A 24,950-nucleotide genomic window follows, 5' to 3' on the forward strand; every position below is an offset into this window, starting at 1 on the left:
GTGGCTATTGGAATTATTGCAACGATGGTAGAGCTGAAGAGATTTTTTTGGAAATACAAGAATCTTTAACAACTTTACAAATATCCCAAGAGGTGATGTTGAGACAACAGGAAATCTTCTCAATTGTACAAAAAAAGTGCTTTGATAAGCTTGATGCTTCTTTTAAGGAGATGGTGATTGATGTAGAATCCAAAACTGAACAGAATATACAAAAAATGCAACAAGTATATCAAAAATTTGAAAAATTTGAAACTGTGGATAAAAAGAAACAAACTTGGCCACTAAAGGAAGGAATTATTTTTTTTTTTTGAAGGATGGATGGATCCTGAATTAACTAAAATTGATTCTGAGGAAGAAGAAACAGTGAAGGTTGATTTGCAGCAAAAAACACAGCCATTGGGAATAAATACCGACCTACAACAAATGCTACAATCACTGAAGATAAAGCAAGAAATAGTGAAGATTGAAATACAGACTTTGAAGTGATTTGATTTTCAGCAAATAACACCAAGGGGAGAAAGATGGGCTTGAGATGTAAAGTTTAAAAATATTGATTTTCAACAAACCCTATTAAAACAAAAGCGGTTTGGAAGAGATGTAAAAAAGAAATCTTAAAAAGGAATGGTATAAATAGGTTGGCATGTTTATTGTGGTATGGAAAGGCTAAGGTATATGATTTTCACTGTGGAAGCTTTTCTACATTTAAATGTGTTGAATTATGAAGAGATAAGATTTAAACTGAACTAAGAAGGAGAAGAATAGGAGTGGAGTCCCCCCTCTTTTTTTTCTCTCTCCTTTGTGGGTGATATAAGGGAAAATGAGAGATTCTTTCTTTTTCTTCTTTCTTCTTTTTTATCTTAAAAATGATTGACCAAAAGCTAAGTTGCATGACTCTTTTGTCTTTGAATTGCTATACTAGAAAATGACTATTATAGGAGTAGGAGGAGCGAGATATATTAAAGATTGTTAGGAGCTGGACTCTTATAAGGAGTTAATTGTATGTGATAAAGTGTAAGCTAGATGATGCTTAAAGAAAATTTGTTTAAAAGATATCATAGTAATTGTTGTCGTTAAATAGATTAGATAAGATGTCCTTAAAGATGCTAAATTGATGTTAGACATGTGAACACAAATTGGGTTAAAAGTCTTTAGTTCTTTTTTAAGCTTGGAACTTTTCTTCTCTTTCACTTCCTTTTTAGTGGATATTAGACTGGAATGCTAGTAAGCAAAAAATGTATTTGATTGTATTTGTAACTATTATAATGAGGAGTTTATCTGTTTAATATTAGAAAAATGAAAAGATCTGGAATTGTATAGAGTTGGTTAGATTGAAGCTACCATCGAAGAAGAAAGAAGATATTGACTTTTATCAAAGTTGGAAAGTCTTTCTTTTAATATTGGTCAAGGAAAACGGGACTCTGTAAGAAATGGATGGACTAATCTTACCGCAGAAGGAGAAAGAAGATAGTGACTTCTATCAAATTTGGAACTTTTTTTTTTTATTGGCTGGAGAAATGGGACTTCGTTTAGATCTAAAAATGTTTTTTAAGATTCCATAAATGGATCTGAATCTGATTTCAGAATGTTAAAAGATATGTAGTAAGGGTCTGACTCAGTAGTTCCAATGTTTGTGATGATTGATGTTTTTAGTACTATTTTAAAATTTAATAAAAAAGTACTGCAAAAGGAGACACGGGATTGCTCCATCCCTGAGTGTTATAATGTTGTGAAATAGGTCTGCACAAAACCTGGATAAAATGTGCAGAAGACATTTGAAAATGGTTAAAACTGCAAGGCAAGTTAAGAGCTGGTTCAACATTATACTTTATACAAGTGTAATTTTGGAATCACCCAGGTGTTTAGCAACACCCTGACTGAGAAAACCATACGCTTCTGTTTCAAAGTGAAGTCTGAAATACCTTTGATTTTGCTCTGAGTCTCCATCTGAGGCATTAAGAAGCTTCCTAAAAATAGCCTCGTTTGAAATAAAATTGTGGAAGTTGCCAGTCTTATGACTTAGCTCTGAAGCGCATGCACCAGCAGAGTGTTTGAGAGAATGCTGCTTGCCATTTTCTGGTGTTGACTGTAACTGACTCCATAGAAAGCAGTAGATTTAGTCTAGCGAATGTAGCACTGCCACGATCAACACCCTCACACAAGTCTGCCCGTTCAGCCTGCACCGAGAAGTGGGGTAGGAAAGGGCATTATAGCCTGATCCAGCCAGGAGTGTACGCCCATCATAATATAACCCTTTGAGGATGGCTACTGTGAAGCCCGGCCTCATCTCCAAGTCTCATCTCTTCTGTCTCACCTCTCTTCCCCAATTATGGCAAAGCTAGATGGCATCAGTTTTGGAGAAAAATGCACAGGGTGGTGTTGTCACCCACAGATACTTTGCTGAGAAGGGACACGCAAACATACAACTGAAATAAAACTCTACATTGGCCTCTCAGGTTCCATCCTGTTCCAGTGCTGAGTCTCCAGCATGATGACTGTGCCTGCTCCCAAGTTTTCCTTGGGAGGCTGGCTTGCTGCCAAGCAAAGTCCTGCCTTCCTGTGCCATCTTTATTTGGGTTCAAGAGAGGAGCATTGAACTTTGGGGCTCTGGCTGCACCCACGCTTTGTACTTAGGTTCTTAGACAAGTTACTTTTTGTTTAGTCTCAGCAGTTTGGCTCCTTGAAAGTGAGGAGCCAAACTTTCCCATTCATAAGCCATGTTATGAATGGGAAAGGCAGCTTTACTGCAGCCATTTTGTGAGAGTGCCCATGGCAAACGTTCAGTGTTCCAAATGTGTCCATCAACCACTGTTTAATCTGGCAAGATATAGAACATGGGCTGTGCTATATGCAGATGAAAGGCCAGGCTGTGGAGGTAGGAACAAGCTGCCTTTTCAGAGGTTTGGCTTATTGGGACAAGAAGTAGGTTTAGCTTAGGCATGTTTGCAGAATTAGATTTTGGGGATTCTGAAGTAAACTGACACGCTCTGCACTTCCTAGTCTAATGTGTGAAATCATCCTTCAATCCAGTTTTCAGCTCAAGCTACATGCCAAAAATGCATTTTAAAATAGATACATTAGTCTAACAGATGTTTAGATGTGTATAGTCTGAGATACAAAAAAATTAGAAATGTGTATTCTGGAATAAAAACACTACTTGGTTAATCAGAAAGTACAGATGTAAGGATTCAAATGCTATTTAAAGACACATTTTCATGTGGATTTTTTTTACAGCCAAGTGGAAACAGACAGGAAATGGACTTATGGAGGTATGGAATCATACAAAGTTGACATGGGCCAGAAACAGATGGATTCACCCATTCCAAAGGTAGACTCATTGATCCCAATTGCCTCTGAGTGCAGATTTCTAACTTTGCAACCAAGCCCACAAAAGTTCCTTGCCTGTGAGCATTTTCAGCTATCCTGCCGGATGCTGGCAGAGGAAGGAGAGAGGACTGTATTTGCTAGGCCATGCTTGGAGGAGGAACAGAGCACCATCTCCCCGTCACTGGCCCATGTGGAGCTCCTAGTCGCTTATGGCAACGAGGCCACGAGGCTGCTGTTCATTCTTATGGGGAATTTTGCCATTAAGGGCACTGATGCAAAGATAAAATTGGCCTTTAACTGTGGTTGACCCAGCTTTCTTTGGATTTCCATAGGGAGCTGGAAGTGCTTCGGTCCATGGAGGTGATGCTGATCCATATACCTCCTTGCAAATAAACATCCCCTCCCTGCACAAACCTCATCCACCACAGGAAGGGTTACTTGGCTAGCAATAAAATGCAGAACTGTGTCCTTCAGTGCTGTACTGCACTCCTTGAACCCTTTTACCCAGTCCGAGTTTCACAGAAGGCAGCAATAATAATGAAAAGAACATAAACAGCAACTGAGTGAATGTTTACCTAGGATGACAAGCCTGTAATCTCTCTTCTATATTGTAGTACAGTTTAATAATCTTGGCCATGACCTTGCATGTCGCTAATAGGCTTTTTCATGGTAACCCGCGGTCATGCCACCTTTTCAAAGCAGAAGGGCACCTGTTCCATTATAGATGATGCAAGGCGGTTTCCGAGCACGTAAGAGCCAGGCTGGATCGGACCGTCTCACCTGGCGTTCCGCTTGCACACTAGCTAGCCAGCTGCCTGTGGGAGATGGGAGTGCAACAGCACCTCCCGCCCATGTTCCCTTGCTCATGTTTGACTCAGTTGTGCATGACGGTGGATTCTGATAGCGTTGTAGGAGAATCAAGAAGCTCTTCCCTTCTGGCAACCAACGTGACCAACCATCGTGCACTTCTTCAGAAAATGCACCAGATTTGCATCATTTGGGTGCTAACATCCAGCGATCACATTCAGATCCTGAAGCGTGTGTGCACACAGATAGCCACTTGAAATAAAATGTGAGCTTGTGTGAGTGTGACTCTCCCACAATGACCTACAGATGAAGCCAAGCACCCACAGTTCATGTAAGCATTTAAAAAATCAGAGTAGCTTCATGTAGTTGTGCAACTGTCATTTTTATATCTTTTTGTCATAATGCACACACATCCACATGCAGAAAGATTTGAAACTATAGGACAGTGTTAGCCTCCTAAGAGGATCACTGAAATCAAACAGAACTTTGCACACACTTGTTGAAAAATGATACATTCATATTCAACAAACCTTCTGCTGAGCAAAAATCCAACTGTCTTCCTTACATGAGCACACTGTGAAGCATCAAGATTGGCCTTTTTGGCCTTGCCAAATAGCTGCATGTTCCACAGGTGTGGTTATGTGGATGTATAAAATATTTACATAAATATTGCATTTTGTCCTACTCTTTCATTAATAAATGCTAAAATAATTAAGTTGTGCTTTGTCCTGGACAGCATGACCAAATTTGCATGTTCTGTTGGCACAACTGAGTTACGACGTACTAGCTGATTTCAGAAGAATGTGGCCCCATTTCGAAATCTTCCCTTTGAAATCTTGAACATAAATCTTTGCATTCAGTCAGGGTATCTTGGTACTATAGTTGACTGAGTAAACTAAACTAGCACTGGCTCACAAGCGCATCATTTTACCTACATAGTTTCGACATGGCCTATGCTGGGTATAGAAGGGTAAACATTTGCAGTGTGAGATTTTTGGACTCATTGGCTACTGCAGTACCAGAACACAGAATGACATGTTGGTTGCCAGAAGCAAATTGTTTTGTTGGTTGGTTGGTTGGTTTGTTTGTTTGTTGCTGCCTCACTGTACTTGACTGACCAATCTATTGCATGGCTACTCAAAAATAAGTCCTGAAAAACAAGTCAGTGGTGCTTACACCTAAGTAGAGGTGCATAGAATTGTACCATTAATGTTGCTTTGGCACCTACTAGCCAACATACAAATATACTGTTGTGCATGTATATGATTGCCTAATTTACATGTCCAAACATGACCTTATCTGGACAGGCAGAACCTAGCAACAGTAATTCACAGCCCGGTAACTTCTTGGTTGGAAGACTGCAATGGCCTTTACGTGGGACTGCCCTTGAAAATGGTCTGGGAGCTTCAGCTGGTACAAAAGAGAGCAGCCAGACTGTTAACAAGGACTGGTAGCAGAAAACATATAACACCAGTCCTGTCAGTTGCACTGGCTGCCAGTTGAATTCCAGGTCTGCTTCAAGGTATTTGTTCTAATGTATAAAGACCTAAACGGTTTAGAACCTGAATATCTAAAAGAATGTCCCCATCCTTATAAGCCTACCCAGATCCTAAGGTCCTCATCAGAACTCCTGTTTTGGGAGCCACCTTTAAAGGATGCTAGGAAGGCAGCTACCCTGGGTCGGGTCTTTACAGTCATGGTGCCCCATTTGTGGAATCGGCTCCCCAGAGATGTGTGTTAGGTACCTTCTTTGCACACATTTCAGCACCAGGCAAAAACTATTTTCAGAGTATTTTAACCGCTGAATAATAGTCTTAATTCTATTTTAATTCTAAGTTGGTATTTTAATTGATACATTTTAAAATTGTAATTGTTATTTATATATAAGATGTTGTCCAATCTGATTATTGTATGACACCAACGTGGTTGGTGGTCCTGCTGTTGTAATGAATGTTGTTATTGATATTTTATTATTTGAATGTGTTAATATGATGGATTTTTGTTTTGTCGATGATTTTTAATTGTTGTAAAGCATCCAGAGAGCCACATGCTATTGTCAGGATCTATAAAAACATGAACATGTGGAAAATGTGAAATGTGAGGGTGCTTTAGGATGCTTTTAATAACCCATTTTAAGTCTTACTTGTCTTCCATGGAATTCCAGATAGTGTGTGTGGAGTTCCCTATCCATGCACCAAACAGAATCAGATCTGGTTAATGCTGGCAAGGTTGCTGGATTTTGTGCCTTCTGGCCATGTTCTGAGTGAAGGGTGCAGAGTAAATGCTTGAGTGACTCGTGCATCAACATTTTGCATTTCCCTTGTGCTCTTCAAGCACTCAAACCCCCTCCACTGATGTGGTATGCATCACTTCCCCACTTTTGTGCTAAAAGCCCACCATTTTCCACCCCATCCACTTGTAGGTTATAGATTCTGAGCTGTTCCAATGCATGGATTTCTATTGACTAGCCTCTTACTGAAATTAGCAGTTCATTTCACAGTCAGGCAAGCTGACAAGTCCACTTGGTTTACCTGTTTACCAGAATATCATATTTCATCTCATAAACTGTGTTGAATGTTTAGCTTTGGGCTAAAAGCTTGCTTAAGAAAGTTCAATTGTCCTTTTCCTTCCTTCTCAAGGTTTCCTTGTTCTAATCCTAATTTCAGATTAATATTGTATATCAGTATTTCCCAGGTTCTCCATTCCTCTAAGAGATTATATTACTGTTTATCCTCTTTCTCTTTTAACCCTAAACCTTATAAAGGCTTCTTTCTGTGTTTATTTATTTATGTGCTTATCAAATACCAATGCATTATGCGCTGTTTCGGCACACACAGCACTGCCAGCCATTTTCTTCATTTGTGCCAATCCTTTCTGGGCTTCTGTAGTTAAGTGTCCAATAACTAACAACTGGGTTTTTTTAATGCCTCCTGGTTGTGTACAAATGTGGTTCTTTTTGGGCATGTGGATTATAATGCACTGTGCCCTTGTTAACAACATAAAACTCTCCAAATAACCCCATTGTGTAGCTGTGCCCCGAGCGCTTTAATAACCTCTTAGAAATTGTTTTTCCCAAGGTAGGTATGAACAGAGGTAGACCAAAAGTGGTTTTCCAATGTCTTGGACTTCAGCTGCCAGTATTCCTCGCCAATGGCTGTGTTGACAGAGCCTCCTGGGAGCTGAAGGCAAACATATCTGGTACATACTTCAAATCTGGAGATTTTCAAAGTTCTTAGTTGGTGTGTAGGAAAAGTAATATAAAACAGTAGCTGTACTGATGTAGTGAGGATAAGATCCCCTGAAATGGTGCTGGCACCTTTTGAGATAGGTAGTTGGTCCTACATGTTGGCACACTTTATGTCAGAGTTCATGCTGATGGAATGTAGCTGTGATTCTAGGCCGGCCCAACAGCAGAAGCATCAGCTCAGCAGTAGCTACAGCAAGGCAACCCTCAGCGACGCTCCCACCAAAGCCCTGGCCATTCTGCTGTTGCTCCTTGGTCATGATGGTGCACGTTGTCCCCTGCACTGCATGGGAAAGCAGCAATCAGCAACGGCTGGATCTTGATTTGGCGGCCCTGGTGGAGCTTTCATAGTAGACGATTCACAAGGAAGAAAAGATCAGCAGGCACTCATGCACACACAGATGCTTGAGCAACAATTGGTCCTGTTGACAGGAAGCTCATGCAAAGAACCTACAGCTAACCCGGCAGAAGGACTCTGGCCCTGCTGCCAAGGTCCTCGTACCTAGTTATGCGGCTGGATCTATAATTGGGAAGGGAGGACAGACAATTGTTCAGCTGCAGAAAGAGACTGGGGCTACCATCAAGCTCTCTAAATCCAAAGACTTTTATCCAGGGCCTGGTCTGTCAGTATGGACAGAAATACATGAACATTTCAATTCTTTTGGAAAATGTGGGCTATGGATAAAGGATGTGTATGCTCCGTTATACATTGTGTGTGTGGGTTTTGAATATATAGTTTGGGTTATATTTTAAATGATGTGTTTGGTTCTTATGTGATGGGTTTTGGCTTATGGTGTTTGGGTAGTTTTACTCTATTGTAGACTGTTTCAGAGAGCCTTTCTGCTGATGAGCAGTATAAAAATATTCTAAATAAATAAATAATAAAAAACAGTTTCTTTACCTTTAAAAGATGAAGGGATGAGAGAGATGCCTGGGGGTGATGGAGGATGCACAGAAGGGTGAATGGAATCTCACAGGAAATCAGAAGTACAGCTCAAAGCTCACCCCAGGCAGCATCCTCTCTGGGGAGGAGCCTATTCTGAGAGTGGCCAGATGCAGGACATCCCATGGAATGGTCTTTCTAGCCTTCCCGAAAAAAGCCCATGACATAACTGCACATATAACCAAAGAGGTGAGGAACCTGTGGCCCTCCAGGTTTTGGATTACAACTCCAGATTTGGGGCTGATGGGGGCCCAAGAACATTTGCAGGGGGCAGGGATGCTTGGGTCCTGCATCACTGGAGCCATGCCCTTACTCTTTCTGCCTCTGCCTCCAGCTGCATAAACTAATAGACACATATGGGGGGGTGTCACAAACCATAACAGTTTAAAAAGCCAAATTTAAAAGATGTGTCTTGACCCCCCCCCCCCCCCCCAATTCAGAGAGTGGAGAAAACAGTTGTTACTCCAGAGGGAGCGTGCTTCACAGTTTGGGAGCAACACTGGAGTGTTGCTCTGGATCTTCCAGTTATCTTAGTAACCAAGCAACAGTTGGTCTTTTAGATCATGGTGAAGCCTGCAGGGTCACTAGATTTTTGGGCACAGTACTGGTTACCTGACAGAACACAGTTTTACTAGTTGGAGCAATACTGGCTACTTTACCACTCACAGGTTCCAACTGGTGAGTTGATGACTTCCACCTTAGGACTGCCAACTTTTGCTTTAGAAAAAAATACTTGAGCTACATGGGCTACTGGTCAGAGAGCAGGGTGGCATCTGGTCGTATCTAGAGGCTCAGAGGAGGTGGAAATTGGGTCAGTGGTTTTGGTACAACACCTGCTTTATCATGTCGATTTATTCAACAGTATAGCTGATGCTTGAAAGCCTTCCCCTGACAGTGTGAAAAAGCAGTTCCAGCTACTGAGGTTTACCTGAAAAAGAACCCAGCCTAGGGGTTGCCAATAGCTGAACTGACTTCTTTCATTGTTCCTTTTAAACACACTTGGATTTAGAGTAAGGGTTTATTTGTTTGTTGGAGGACACCTCTCAAGAAAGCTACTAAGGCAACATAAAGTAGTAACAATCATCATCATCATCACATCAGGCATTTTACCTGCCCATTTAGTATTTGTGCCTCAGGGTTGGTACCAAGTTTTTTTTTTTTTTTTTGAACAAACCAATGTACCCCAGCACCTTCTGATTCCTAACCCTAACCCTATTGATGGCAATGTAATAACCAGCTTGACAGCTACAGTGTTTTGCCTGCATTTGCCCTTGAAGTCTGTTCAGAAACTTCAGTTAGTACAGAATACTGCTAGCCAAAGCCTGACTGGCATGAGCTGGTTTGCCCTTTCATGGGCTCTCTGCTCATTTCCAGGCTCAGTTCAAGGTGCTGCTTCTTACCTTTAAAGCCCTGAATGGTCTGGGACCAAATACCATTTGGCACTGCACTCGGAAACACATGCAGGAGCACACAGCGGAAACCTCACCATCACCACTTGCTCCTGGGTACCTTCTCTGCAACAGAGCCAACCTGAATGTTGCAGGAGCAGTGGCAAGAACAGCTGCAGGAACATCTGCTCCTGGCTTAAGGTATTATCGTCTAACATCCCCCAGGGTGCCCACATGTCTCTAGGAGAAAGCAACACCAGCCTGCAATGTGTCGAGTGGGCTCTCAGCGTGTTTAGCAATGGAGGAAGCTGGGGCTGCTATGGCGTAGTGCTGAACAGAAGGTGTAATGGCAGAGGTACAAGTAATGCCTGTACCAGGAGAGGGAAAGGTGTTTGAGACATCTGGGTGGCTCATTCCCCTCCTGTCCACCTTCTAACCTCAGTCATTCTGGTGGCTTGTCTGCAGGCTCTTCAAGCCTGGAGATGATGCCGATGAATCCCAGGTTGGGATTAGTAGAAAAGGCTGTCACCTCTGACCTTTTCACTGAGGAGCGGCGCCACCTTGGCTTGTGCCACTGAAACCTAGCTGAATGAACATGGAGTTCAGCTCTCCCAAATGGGTCTCCCAGCATTTCTTGTGTGGCATCAGGTGGACTAGAGGGATGTGGACAGGAGATAGTGTTGGTCTGTTGGTAAAAAAGCACCTTGGCTTGTTATGTTGTCTGAGATGAATGGGATAGTGTACCGTCTAGTCATGTTATGGACACCTTTTGTTTTGTGCAACTCGAGGATGTAAACAAACTGCCTAGATGACTGATGCCTACTATTTGCCCTTTAGATCCTTGTCTTTCCTGGCTGGTAAAAACTTCCAGAGCTGGTCTAGACACCTGGATCTCTGAGGTGCTAAATGACTCCTTAAGGAATGGTAACGGAAAGCTTGGGCTGAAGTGTTATTGGTAGGCAGCCAATACACAACTCTTCCTCTCATTTCCGTCTACACATTTCACAGTGATTGAAGGCCGTTTTGAGGGGGATGAGGGCAAACAAACTGAAACAAATCCAGACAAGATGAAAGTACCACAAGATGCAAACAAGATGCGAATTCAGACAAGAAGGAAACCAACTACTCTGAATTGAAGTTTACAACTGGTCTCAGATAGGATTATGCTGCCAATAAAGGACCAAGTGTGCTGTCTGGGAGTCTTCTGCATTAACTGGGGAAGTCCAGGTGAGTGGAGAATCCAGGAGTGTGTTTTACTTGCTTCACTTGGTACACTAGCTGCAGCCCTGTCTGGAGAGGACAGGCCTTGCTTCAGTTACCCATACACTAGTGATGTAACAGCCTAAGATAAAACCAAGATACCAACAGTAAAACCAGGCTCCATTGAAAATGTTCCTATATGGTGGTTTTTTTATATTACCAAAGTGGCTTACATCATTCTCCTCCTCCTGTTTTCAATCTGATCCCCACAATAACCCTATGAGGTAGGTCGGCCTGAGAGTCTGTGAGTGGCCCAAAGTCACCCAGTTGGCTTCATGGCTGAGTGAAGACTTGAACCCAGATTGTCTGAGTCCCAGGCCTCTATGCTCTTAACCACTACACCACTGACTCTCAGTTGTCAGATGTTTGGGAGCAGGGGAAGTATTCACCTGGTGCAGAACGCATGTCAATACTGGTACCAGGCAGGCCTCACTGAGAGGAGCATTCCCTGTGGCCATCTTCTGAACCTCCCTCAGAGTAGAGACTCAAGATGTTGATTGTAGAGACATTCCAGTAGGTAATTGTGGTTGTAATCCATGTAAGGCTTCTTAAGTCAAAGCCAGCACGTTGCATTGGTCCCAGAAACATATGGCCAATGCAATTGCTTTAATAGGTTGGTTGTTTTTCCTTTGGCGATACCTTGCCCTGAAATCTAACACGGTAACAAAAGGTTATAGATGGTTTGAAATAAGAAAAAATCTCTACTGGGATGACAGCCCATATGATGTAGTGGCTGGAGCACTGGACGGGGATTTGGGAAATCCAGGTACTAGTCTCCCACTCACACTCATGGTGATTCTCAGTCTAACCTTATTTACAGAGTTGTTATTGTGATGATAAAATGGAGAGAAGGAGAATCTTGAAAGTTGCCTTGGAGTCCTTGTAAGTGGAAGCAAGGTGGCATATAAATATAATGTAATAATAATAATTCAGCCTTTCTTACCGCATCACTCACCAGTTTTTATTTTCACATTATTTTTTTCGTTTTTTTAAAGGGAACAACTCTAAGAGTACCATAAAGTAACTCATATTCTCAAACATTTGGTCCATAATTAATTAACCCTGCATTTTCCTAGATTTCGATGCACTCCCCCCGCCCCGCAACCTTTTGGCAACAAAAAGACTTCAACTCCCAGCATTCCCCCGCCAACAGAGCATTTCCCCCTCCCCCAGCGTGCACGGGATCGCTCCCTAAATGTCCTTCCTGGGCCCCGCCCACAGTGCGTCTCTTGCTCCTCCCGCGCAGGAACAACAAAAATGAGGGGAAGCGCGGGATGAGGAGAGTTGGGAAAGAACCGAGATGAAAAGCGGCTGAGGCGGCAACGGAAACCAGGGAGCTGGCCGCAACCTGAGCGCCGGCGTCCCGCGGGTTCCTCCCCTGCCCGCCCACCGAGGAGCTTGTGCGAGGCTTTGACGTCATTCTTGTCAGTGTCAGCACATGGATGTGCAAATGCTCTGAGAGCCGCGCAGGTGGCCCCAGGCAGTTTTGAGGTCTGGGCGGAGCGAGGAGCTGGAAAGCGTAGCTAGGCTGACTGGCTGGCTGGCGGACTGGCGGGCGGGTGGGCAGGCAGGGAAGCAGGGCTGCCTCTTCCCTGTCTTTTCTTTATTTTTTCTTTCTAGCTTTCTCTCTTTAAAAAAACCCACTCCTGGTGCTGCTGCTGCTGTCGAGGCCAAAGGCGATCAAGAAGACAGCCCCCGTTCCCTTGGAGCAAGCTTGCCTTGGATCAGCTGTAACTTCACCAAGGAAGATCCACACATTTTTTTCTAAAAAAATTAAATTAATTCTAAAGACTGATTTGGGATTCCCTCCTCCTCTTCCACCTGCTCCGTTTTAGTTCCAACTGACAAATACCATCACCGAGAAAGCGGCTCAGAGAGAAAGAGAGAGAGAGAATGGCTCGACCTCTTCCTCTGAACCCAACTTTCCTACCTCCAACTTACGGGGTGCTGAAATCTCTGCTGGAAAACCCGCTCAAGCTACCGCTGCATCACGAAGACGGTGAGAATGACGGGGCTGGGGGTGGCGGGAGGTGACGGGAGCAGGAGAAAGATGCTTTCCAGGGGGATTCCTTAGTCCCCCCCGACTGGATTGCGTCCAGTTCAGTCGCGCGCGGATGCGATCGCGCGTTGCCTTCTCGCAGAAAAAATCCAAACCGCACTTTAAAATAAGTTTGCGCGTCGAGGCAGAGCACGGTGAATCCTCCGAAGAGCAGCCCCAAAGCAATTCTTCGTCATTTCGGCTCACTGAGGCTGCAAGCAAATCCAAACACGTTCATTATTTGGGATTGAAGTCTCAGGGAACGAAATGGGACTTACTCACAAATAAACACGCATAAGGTGACGCTACGCATTTAGTGGCACTTCAGCCGATTCCGCTCCTTGCAGTTTCAGCCGCTAGGTTTACTTGGAGGTAAGTTCCAGTTAGTTCGAATGGATTACTCTCAAGTAAGGGTATCTAGGATGTGGCCAGGATCGCAGCCCTGAGGGGAAGCGCTTCTCGGTTTGGACTGCGCTTGGCTTGCTGTGGTATATGGCTAAATCATAATCGTAGAGTATTTTGTGTATCTTATATGAGATTTCCACGATAACTTGAAAAGAGGCAAGAGAGCTGCTTGTTTTCCTTGAAGCACGTTCGAGCGCTAATCCCGAAACAGCTTTAAAATGGGGAGTTAAACTGCGGGCGACTTCACGGTGTAGCTCTGTGCATGTTTATTCAGGAGTAAGTACGCTTCTTTGCAATGAGGCTTACTCCCTGATAAGATTGTGTGCGATTGCAGCCGTAGTGATTTTAAATAGCAATCAACTCCTGCACTTGTTTTACTTGGATGTTGTGCCGGTTCATTTCTATGGATCTTCTTTCCAAGAAAGTACGGCTAGGATTGCAGCCAAAAATAAAGCTATTCAGTTTCTCTCCCCCATACGGGGAATGGATTGAAGCACGCACACCGCCTCGAGTATGCCTATTCTTAATTTGTAAATGTTTTGAGGGATGTTGGTACACAATATGTATTTCAGCTATGTTTGTGGACCTGCATATAAGGAAAACAGAGCCCTTACCAAATGAATCCTAAAGTTAGAAAGTTGCAAGAGGTGTTTCTAAATCTGTTAGTTCAGTCTAATTCAGTAGATTTCTGGCAGTTTGGTGTTACTGCTTTGCAACATAGAGGCTGCAATCCACATCTCACCCCAACTGTGCTGGTTAATAGTGGTAGAGAAGGTAGCCCTAAAGGTTTTCCTAGACCACACTGTGTATTACAACTGCACCGTATTATTTGTATGTTTGCTTGCTTCACTTTCTGCAGTGGGACTTATTCCTAAGAGAGAGACCATAAGTTCAGCCTTTAAGTCTGGTGAATGACAGAATTTAGTCAACCATAAGGGCAACTATAAAGGACTTCAGGATCAAGAATGTTTCTAGAGGAAGTATAATTGCAGGGAAAGTTTGCGGGGGGAGGGGGAGTGGAGGGAATAGTGTGTGGCAAACCATTGCCAGTTATTGACAGCCTGAGTCATTTCCAATCCTGAAAACATTTGGTATTGGTAAAAATTAAAACAAAGCATAAATCTAGACGTTGATGGCCAGCATGTCTTTCAAGACACTTGTTAGAGAATTTTCAGGTGCATCTTTGGCCAGCATAGTAATTGCTGTGATTAGTGTCTTGCAGACTTTATAAAGTCTGTTTATATCGAAGCAAAGGCCAAGCTACAAGTGATGTGAAAGATCCTTCATTAGATTTCTCATCTCTTTATACACAGATGTAAAATTTATGAATCTTTATTCTCAGTGAATTTCCTCTCCAAAGCAATTTGCATAATCAAAAATCTCTCACCCATCTTGGTTGTTGCTTGCCCTATGATATATGGCTTTTCAGACTCCAAGGAAGAAATAGTTCATCTATATTCTTGCTTTTAGGCAAATGTGGGTATCAAAAATTCCGCCAGTTGTGTATGTGTCATGGGGGTAGAAGCAGGAAGACTTAGATCAGGAAAACCATCCACAAAGGAGGTTCAGTAGACCATTCCCTGCCTCTCTGCTGCTGCAGCTGCAATTTCCTGTGTAATGTGTAGTTTCCCCTGCAGCCAGTGGGGTTTAGTGGATTTTAAGAAACCCCAAGCAAAGTTTCAAGAAAATGCATGAGAATTACTTCTGCTTAAGTGACCTTTCACTATGCTTGCTTGTTAGGATATTTAGAATATCCTAAATATCTTACTTGGCTTATTTTTCTGTATGACAGTATTCTCCTACAGGATACATTTCTATATGCTCTTACCTGAGAGTAAGCCCCATTGAACTCAAGAGCAGCTACTTTTGAGTAGACATGCATAATCTCCAGTTTATTCTAGGTTAATTTTAATGCCTGTTTTGGAAATGCTAACTCCACACATCTCATCCTCTACCTCTATTGACAAGACTACAGCACTTTGCCTTATAAGTCAGGTTCCCACCTTTTAAGCAGTGAAGATGCAGATTATGTTTCTTTGGACCTAGGCCACTGGGCTTTTTAAAAAGAGTATAAACTTTCACATAAAAAGCCCAACTAAGGCCTCCATTTTGGAGGTTTTCTTGTTCAAGCCCTGCTGAAATGAATAGGAGGAGCATCAAAGCATTCTGTGCTGTCACACTGGACTGGCTCTCTTCAATGGGACTTGAGTGGGATAGCTTCCTGGTGGATTGCACCCTTGTGGGCAGTTTCTACTCTGATTCCCCAAATTCTCTACCTTCTGCTCTGATGAAGATGTGGAATGTTGTGGATTGAAGCTTACATATGCTGTAAGTGAAGAATGCAGATGAATTGTTAATTAAAAGCAGAGGCGGAAGCCATGCATAGATTTAATGAGTTGAACATTTACCCAGAAACCTTTTAAATTCTGTACCAAACTTAAAGCCCAGAGATCTTAGTAATTGTGAAAGGATTAGCTCTTCGTTTTTTCATTGCACAAAAGAGCTGAAAAATGCCTTAGTGAAAATGCTGACTTTTTCTTCCTCTTTTCTGTCGGCCCTCCATATTTAGCTTTTTATAAAGACAAAGACAAAGAAAAAAAGCTGGATGACGACAATACCAGTGCCACTGTCCCACAGTCTGCTTTCCTGGGCCCTACATTATGGGACAAGACGCTTCCATACGATGGCGATACTTTCCAATTGGAATACATGGACCTGGAAGAGTTTCTCTCAGAGAACGGCATTCCGCCCAGCCCAGCCCAGCATGAGCACAGCCCTCACCCACCAGCTCTTCAGCAACCTACCTCAGCAACACCTTCTGTCATGGACCTCAGCAGCAGAGCATCCACATCGGTCCACCCAGCCATGGTTTCTCAGAACTGCATGCCAAGCCCAGTCAGGCCAGGTAAAAGCCACGTAGTCTTTTTATGAGGGATGCTCTAGCCACCACAACCGGAAGAATCCTTTCTCCTTTATGGTTTCGGGCAGCTGTTGGCACTGAGTTGCGCAGAAGCAGCAGTCCTCATGCAGCCCTTTACATCCTGGTCCTGAGCAGCCTAGTCAAGGGATGCATTTGTAGGGTGTGTGGGGTCAGCGTTCGAGCCCCAGCATCCTTGTTTGCCCCCTTGCCGTGTTGTATCTCTGCTTGCATTTGCACTTGGTGCGAACGGGAACTCTGAATTCAGGCAAATGCAAGTACAAGCCCCTCTCAGAGTTGGCTGCTAAACAGAGCAAACTGGGTCAGCCAGTGGGGGAATATGGGGGCAGTGGTGCATCACACCTGCACAGGTTAAGATTCCACACAGAGGCCTAACGCCTGAACCAGACTTTAGCTGAAAGTAAATCCCACTGATTAAGATGGTACTTTCTTTCCAGCACCAGTCCATGAATTCCTAGCCGTGAGGAGTAAGCTGCCTTCTTCCCAGTAGCACCTTCCCATAGTGCCTGGGAAGCCCACGAGGGAGGCCAGTTGTCATATGTTTCATTGTGCCTCGTATTTTTTCTTTTCTTTGGCAAAGCTTCTTGGCTTTTGCTCACATTTTTCAAATCTGTATCTGTTTAAAGCTCCTAACTCAGCCAGGCAGGGGCAACCCACTCATCCTAGTAACAAACATTAAGAGGTACTCAAAGACCTAACAAATGAAATTCTAGAATTCTCAATGTGTTTTAAACAATAAGGGCACAACCTTGTGTATGTTTAGAGAGCAAAAAGCCCTACAGCTCCCAGCATCCCTCCAGTCAGCCCTCTTGGCTAGGGCATGCTGGGAAGTGTAGGGCATTTTTCTGCCTAACCTTGCATAGGATTGTACCCCTAGTTCTTTAAGCGGGTGGGGGAATAACTCATGAAAGCAGCTACTATCAAGTGCAGAAAATATAGCAAAGCTTGTGCCTTCCATGTAAGGATTTTGAAGCTTGCAAAGTAGTTTTTGGAAACATCAGTGACAATGCCATGGTTGATTAGAAAGGGGCTGGCTAAACTGGATTTTCAAAATGAGAAGGCCAGGTCATCATTTCAGAAGTCACTATCGAAGCTCACAGTTTTGCAGCAGATGTTGTGAGAGAGAAGGCAGGGTTTTGAACTTGGTGCTTTCCTGAAAAAAAAAAATAATGGGGAGCTGGGGAAGGATTTGGAGGGACAAATCAGTTAGGTGGGTCCTTCTTTTCCCTGAAAAAGTTCTGTCAGGTTGTTTCTAAATGTTTCTTTGCCTGCTGCTGAGCTTTGGACCCCAGAAGCCAGCCCAGTTAGGAGAAAGCTCTCTAGTGGGTGGGGAATGTGCAGTGGATAAGTGGTTGTGGGAAGGGTCAAACACTCCTTCCTCTACCCCTCTTCTCCTTTGCTGTTATACTTCTCTGCTCCTGCATTTGTGTTACTGTACAGACCCTTATTTGCAAAGGTAGCATAAGGATATTCACCTAGTGTAAGCATCTTCATGTAGAATTGTTCCTGAGGATTGTTAATCTGAAAGCTTCTGTGTGATATCTTTGAACATGGATTTCCCTCAGAGTACACGTCTCGGAAATGGCATAGTCCCCACACAGTGTTTTCTTGTGGAATTGCTCATACACCTTTTAAAAGTTCATTAGTGAATCCAAAACAGTTCAAGCTGTAAGGCTGCTTTAAGTCTTTGTTTAAAGAGACACAGTTTGGAAATGGTGTACAATTAAGACCACAATCCTAAGCATATATATTAGAGGGTAACTCCTACAGAACACAGTGGAACTTGGCAACCTGATCCTGTTAGGCAGTCAGTCAAAAAAGAAAATAGGGCCAGTTCATCTATAATGGTTGTGATGTTTTGTAGTAATTTCCCATAGAATGAGGGAAATCCATCTAAACTGCCTGTCTACATCTGACTGCCCAAAGTCAGATTAAAATACTTCATTCTCACTTGGGTTTATTTTTTTGCTCATCCTACATTTGCTGAAATCAGAAAGATTTCTGCGGAACAGGAAGCCACTCCTTACCCTCCTGTTATGGGACATCCAGCCATGTGGGAACTTGAGACCATTGTCGAAGCCATCAGATAAGAAGTCAAAATAAATAAAGAAAACCGCTCACATTGGGTTGGAAAAGACCAGTGGGGCAAAACCTGCACGGTGTCTGCATCTCTATTCAATGGAAACATCAAAGCTGGGCACAACCCTGTTACCACAAACAGAGAGGAACGTGTGCCTTTATACACGTGCCTTTATACTGTGTTTCTCTGAAAATAAGAGTGCATCTCTCTCACACACACACCATTTGACTGTGTGGAGGCACCATCACAGCATTTTTGTGTTCCCTGAAGTTGATTCAAATGGAGGACTCTCCAGTGGAGACTGTTCACATATTTTCTGAAGGGTCAAGTAGTTAAGTATTGACTAATCCAGTGATTAAAAATGCATATAAGAACTGGCTACAAGTGGCTTCCTTCAGCCTGGAGGGCTACTCTTTGCAGGTCTGTGGGTTTTTTTGGTCTTCGACTTGTGCAGTTTCAGGCTTGTATAGACTGCATGGATGAAAGCAGGAGCCAAATGGCCTCTTGCCAAAGGAGAAGTAATAGCTCAGGGTGAATATGTACTTATTTATTTATATTTTATTAAATTTTATATATCTGAAACATTCTGGGCAGTTTATGAGACACATTAATAAAACCCAAATAAAGATACATTGCATTAAAAACACATTAAAACGTCATTATAAGTTTCCAAAATTTAAAACTACATATTAAGCAGGTTACTGTATATATTATAATAACATAAAGAAGAAAAAATAGAAAGAGAAAAATATTCAGAACCATTTAACAGCAGGCCTCAGAAACTACTTTAATGCCCTGCAGTGGAGGATGGTCTTTACTCGGTACTGATAAGATAGTGAAGTTGGTACCAGGGGACCTCCGTGGGGAGCTCATTCCATGACTGAGGGGGTCTTACTGAAAAGCCCCTTCTTATTGCCAGCAACCAAGCCTATCTTGGAGGTTGCAGCTGGAGATGCCCGCAGAATTTGATGGTAATGTCCAGGTGGAAGAAGGTTGGGAGAGGCATTCTGTGCATTATAATGGTCCCAAGCCATGTAGAGCTTTATAGGTTAAAACCAGCACCTTTAATTAGGCTTAGAAGGATATAGGTAGCCAGTGCAAGTGTGCCAGAATTGGTGCTATATGATCAGATCATCTGGCTCCTGGTATCAGTCTGGCTGCCACATTTTGCACAAGTTGCAGCTTCCAAACAACCTTCAAGGGCAGCCCCATGCAGAGTGCATTGGAGTAAATGAGCTTAAAGATTACCAAAGCACAGATCACTGGCAAAAGGCTATCTCTGTCCAGACAGGGGCATAGCTGAGCCACCAGCCAAAGCTGGTGGCAGGCACTCTGAGCCACTGAAGCGACCTGGGCTGCAAGTGACAAAGATGGCTCAGTGAGCACCCCCAAGCTATGAACCTGTTCCTTCAAGGGGAGTGTAACCTCATCTGGAACAGGTTGAATTCCCTCCATCTGGTCAGAAGAATGACCCACTGATGGCATCTCGGCCTTGTCTGGATTGAGCTTCAGTTTGTTAGCCCACATCCAGTTCAGTGTTGCAGCCAGGCTCAATGTGTTGCAGTGTTGCAGCCAGGTTCAATGCATCCACAGCCTCACCTGCTGCAGATGAAAAGGGGAGAAAGAGTGCTGTGTGTCATCAACATATTGGTGGCAATACACGCAAACTCCAGATGACCTCACCCAGTGTTTTCATGTGGATGTTGAATGACACGGGGGCAAGACGGACTCCTGGGGAATCCAAGGGGCAGAGCTCTATCCCCCAGGTTCCACCTTCCGGAGCCTACCATCCAAGTAAGAGTGGAACCACTGCAGTGCAGTGCCCCTCACTCCAACTGTTGCCACTTGGTTGGTGGCATCAAAAGCTGCTGGGAGGTCCCAGAGAAACAGCAGGGTCACACTTCCCCTGTCTCTCTCCCAGCATAGTGCGACCAAACCAGGCCTAAACCTGATTGAAATGGATCCAGATAATCAGTCTCATCCAAGAGTGCCTGGAGCTGGTTGGCCACCACCCGGGATCCTTTCCGAGGAAGGGGATATTTGGCACTGGCCTAAAACTGAGTTCTTCTGAATCCAGAAACAATTTCTTCAGGAGCAGACTCACCACTACTTGTTTCAGGTGGCCTGGGACCACTCCTCCATGTCGGGCAGGCAGAAGTAATCCTGCTCCTTTTTATTTTAAAAAGTATCATCAGTCTGCACAAAAGTTTAATCTTTTGGATTTTGTGTCTTCGGAGAGCTGGTTCAAATGTTGGAAAAGGTCAGTAGTTTGGTCAGCTCTCATATATCACAGCATATGGAAAGTGAGATCATTTGTGACAGGTTTAGGTAATGTCCAAGCATGTCAGCTGCAGGGCATCCTTTCAAATAAGTGATTGCAGTATTACATATATAGCTTGCCTTTTTTTTTTTTTGCTTCTGCAAGGAATCCAAGGCAGATTATATAATTCCCCATCTCCCCAGTGTATTCTCACAACAGCATTTTGGGGTAGGTTAAGCTGAGAGCCAGTGACTGGCCCAAGTCAGCCAGGGAGTTTCTTGGCCAAGAGTGGAATGGAACTCCAGTTTTCTGAGGCTCCGTACTGTGATCCAGCCATGGCACCACACTGGCTCATTTTTAGGTGATATAGTCACTGCGGAAGACTGTGCCATATGCTTTTCTGTACTTCTGAATCAGCTGCCTTACACACATCACATGCACAAGCATGTGATGGAGGAGACTGCAAATTATCAGAAAGGTAATCCATTACCAGTCCTTTTTGAGGGACCCAGGAATGCATTTAATGAACACCTTTCAAAGTTAATCTGCAGCCTTTTCTATGGGTCAGTCTTCTGTGTGGTTTGTGTTCTCTGTGGGTTTAAGACCCCGCTACACACACTTATTTGTAGCACTATTGGAAATTGCAAAGCAAGTTTAAACTTTTTCAGAAACAAGGTCTTTTTAACATTCATGGATTCCTCTGTATTAAGAATAATGCCTAAGCTTCTTCCAACTCATGAGGCCTGAATCCCAGAACTTGTTTTCTATTTATGCCTGCAACATGTGGCAGTAATAACAAGGAAAGGGGCCCTTTGGCATATGTGCAGTGGGTTTCCCCCACCAGCTAACACTCATCCATTTCGAGCTAAAGGGAATGTCTCTGGGGTTAGAGGTGCTGAAGCCTGCTAAATCCGAGTGCTTCCTTTGCACAGTGGCAGTACAGCTGCTTTCGATTCAGGAAGTCCAGCTTCAGCCCTCCACAGCTTCAGTTACAAAGATCAGAGGGGTTTGAGGGAGCCCCGGGAAAGGTGCTCTCTGAAAATTCTACCCAGTGTTGCCCTGGAGGGCATCCAGCAAGACCAGCAGGGATGGAAGGCGGGCAGCAGCACTGCAGACAACAGTAAGCCTGGCACGGGTAAGAAAAGTGTGAGGCAAGAGGCTGCCACAGTTGCCGTCACCCTCTTGGTTTCCCCAGAATGCCTCTGTGCCCTGTGTTGGGAAAATTAAGATGGAGGTGGCCACGTTTCTCGCTGGTGCGCCAGCCCCTAAAACACAACCAAGGTTTTAGTTTCCATCAGACAGACGGGGTATCCCTGGACTTGACTACAACACATATGGAAGGGATTGTAGCCAGTTAAATGTGGGTAAAAGCAATGGCCAGTGGCATCACGAAAAGTGTAGTTCCTAAATTGTAGGAAGGGATAGGTGCAGAGCTCACCCGGGCCTTCTGGGTACCAATCCAGATAAATGAAACCAGGTTTAGGGAAGGGCAGCATGGATGATCAGCACTATAAACTAAGACCTGTGAGGAAAGGAACGGGGTATGTTTAACTTTGAGAAGAGGACCGGGTGGGAAATGACAGCCTTTTCCAAGTACCAAGCTGTCACAATAGAAGGGCCACAGCCTCTTATCATCCAAGATGCTCGGACACAAAAAATGGGCTTAAGTTACTGGCAGGCAGATTTGGGTTGAACATTAGAAAAACTTCTTTGCAGCCAACTCCCTAAGTGAGATGGAGAGCTCTCTACTGCTGCAGATATTCGAGGAATGGTGATGCCAACCCCCGCTGGGCCTCGGCATTTGCCCCCGTGTGCCAGGTTCTGAAGGCAGACCCAGTCAGTCAACTGGAGATGGGTCTTGTCCCTGTGAGAGACCCCAAGGATTCACTTTGGTCCAGAGTGGCAGGCCAGCATGGTGTAGTGATGAGAGTGCTGGTTGGGTACCCAGGAGGTCCAGGTTCAAGTCCCTGCTCAGCCATGAAGCTCCCTGGGTGACTTTGGGCCAGGCACTCACTCTCAGCCTAACCTACCTCACAGGGTTGTTGTTGTGAGGATGCAATGGATCTCTGCGAGCCACTTGGCATTCCTCACAAGAGGAAAAACGCGGGCTATAAATGCAGTGTAATACTATCAACACTGGGCTAAATGACATAATGGTCTGATTTGGTATAAGGCAGTATCCAAATTGAGCAGTGATGATATTCTTAACATCCAAGCTGAGTACTCTTGTTCAAATTCTGTATTCTCAGTGCTGTTCCTTCATAATCCCTCCAGCTAATCAAACTCTATATAAAACTTCTATAAATATAAATGAATAAATAAATGAGAAATGTGGGGTATAGCCAAATAAAATCAGATGTATGGCTTTTATACATGTTCTCCATATATATCAGTTCAGTTGTATTTTTTAAGGGGAGCTACTGTCATTGTTGGTTTAACCTGCTCTTTCATGACCTGTTTGAGGGAAAGCTGCATATTCCAGCATGGAGGCAGCATGATCCTCAACATGTCCACCCAGAACAGAAGTAAGGCCCAGTGAGTGTGATGAGGCTTGTTGGATTGGGTCTGTTGTCTGTATCTAGCCACTGAACACAAATACGGAATTTTGTGTTTTAAACTACAGAATGCACATTAAGAGCTGATTAAATGACGCTTTTCCATGTGGGCACTTCCTTTGCAGAGGAGCAAGGCTATGCAAATTGATTTAGGTAGGGATTTAAGCATTGCATATGTGCAAGCACTTGTGTTTTGGCTCGAGTTTTCAATGCACTGGATGTTTTCTGGTGCTGGAAAGCTAAGAAGGTATTATAAAACTTGGGAATGAACTTTTCTTCAGGCTATGTTGTTGGCAAAACTGTGATGTCACAGTGATAACTATCCTCTGGTCAGGCTGAAATGTATGTATCCTATTAGTGTTGTCTTATGGGGTCTCTTGCGCTGCTGCTGAAGTGTAATGTGCAGACAATGAATTTCTATGACTGTTGCATCTTAAAATCCACTGGCTGAGATCAAAGCCCCAAAAAATTCCCTGAGAAAGGTTCTGCTGATTTCCATGAGCCTTGGAAGAGTTTTCTAAACATCTTGGCAGAATTAGGCCAGTCATCTGCAAACTGTTGTTGAGGAATTAACACGTATGTGTTTTGTGCCTTTGGGTTAGAGGCAGAATTTGCACTGGTGAACTCTTGTTGAAATATGCATGGCAACGTGACATACATGGAGTGCCAGGGATTATTGCATCAGGGTTTAGCCTTGGGATCTCTTGATGCTATGACTCCACCCTGGAAAATGCAAAGTAGGCATTAAAGAAGAGTCCTGGAGCAGGCAGAAAAGTTGCAGAATATTTTGAAGTTCAGGTAATGTGACTCTTGCCAAAAATTCTATAAGCCAAGCTCTCAGACAAAATAAAAATGTGATATACTGTACTGCAGACTGGTACCGTAAGGGCCACTTTTTATGAAGTCGCTTGTTTGAATTTAGAGAATCTCTGCCTCCTTTAAGATAAAGATGTTCCTAGCCCTCATGGGTACAAGAAATGTGTTTCAAAATATGATAACAAGATGTCCTTGAACTTGAGAACTGTAAAGCTAAACAGAAAGAAGTTCAACATTATATTCTTTGTTCAAATTTTATATTATCAAGAATCAGTTCATATGAACATTGAAGGCATGTGAGACTCCATGCTTGGAGGAATTGCAAGGATGAGTCTAATTTCTTCATCAGTCATGGTGGAACTCTGGCACTGCCTCTTTGCTGTGGTCAGGCTACAATCCACGTGTGTATGTGCAGGGGCAGTGGCCCATCATGCCTGCACTGGTCATATGAATTGGCTTTGAGTGCAGAAAATGCAGGAGCATTCAAAACAGGATTCACCTTCCTTCTGAAGTGGAGCACTCCATGCTGCCACCTCCTTCTACTGCTTGTGTAGACCATCCCTTGGTGGGATGCTGGATTGTACCATGTCATACTGCAAGTGGGAGTTTTGCTGAATGCTCCCCATAAAGACCTTCCTGCATGTGGTAAACCTTCTGTACTTAGCCCTGGGAAAGAAGGTCCATGCTGTGTTTTTCTCCTTGAAGTGCTAGTTCACTAAATGCAAACTGTTGTTTTGTTTTAGCATGAGGAGGGCATTCAGAAATGCAGCCTTACTCACTCCATTGAAATGCTGAAGCCCTGAGTGCCAGCATCTCAGTCTTCATAATGTGTAGGAGAGTTTTTTCAGAGGGTGGCTCAAGTTGTTCAATATTTGGGCCTTGGGACGCTTAA

At 43.6% G+C, this 24,950-nt stretch overlaps 1 protein-coding gene across 1 annotated transcript in view; it reads left to right on the top strand.

The window, feature by feature from the left end:
* Window positions 1–12,405: 12,405 nt before the first annotated feature.
* Window positions 12,406–24,950, top strand: part of HLF (HLF transcription factor, PAR bZIP family member) — a 56,570-nt gene continuing 44,025 nt past the window's right edge. The window contains exons 1-2 of the mRNA XM_044422064.1: window positions 12,406–12,965; window positions 15,979–16,314. Of these exons, the coding sequence (XP_044277999.1) occupies window positions 12,860–12,965; window positions 15,979–16,314 (442 nt within the window). The 5' untranslated portion in view covers window positions 12,406–12,859. The remainder of the gene's footprint in view (window positions 12,966–15,978; window positions 16,315–24,950) is intronic.

The sequence above is a fragment of the Varanus komodoensis genome, unplaced genomic scaffold (genome assembly GCF_004798865.1).
Source record: "Varanus komodoensis strain SLA01 unplaced genomic scaffold, ASM479886v1 scaffold12, whole genome shotgun sequence".
Taxonomy (NCBI): domain Eukaryota; kingdom Metazoa; phylum Chordata; class Lepidosauria; order Squamata; family Varanidae; genus Varanus; species Varanus komodoensis.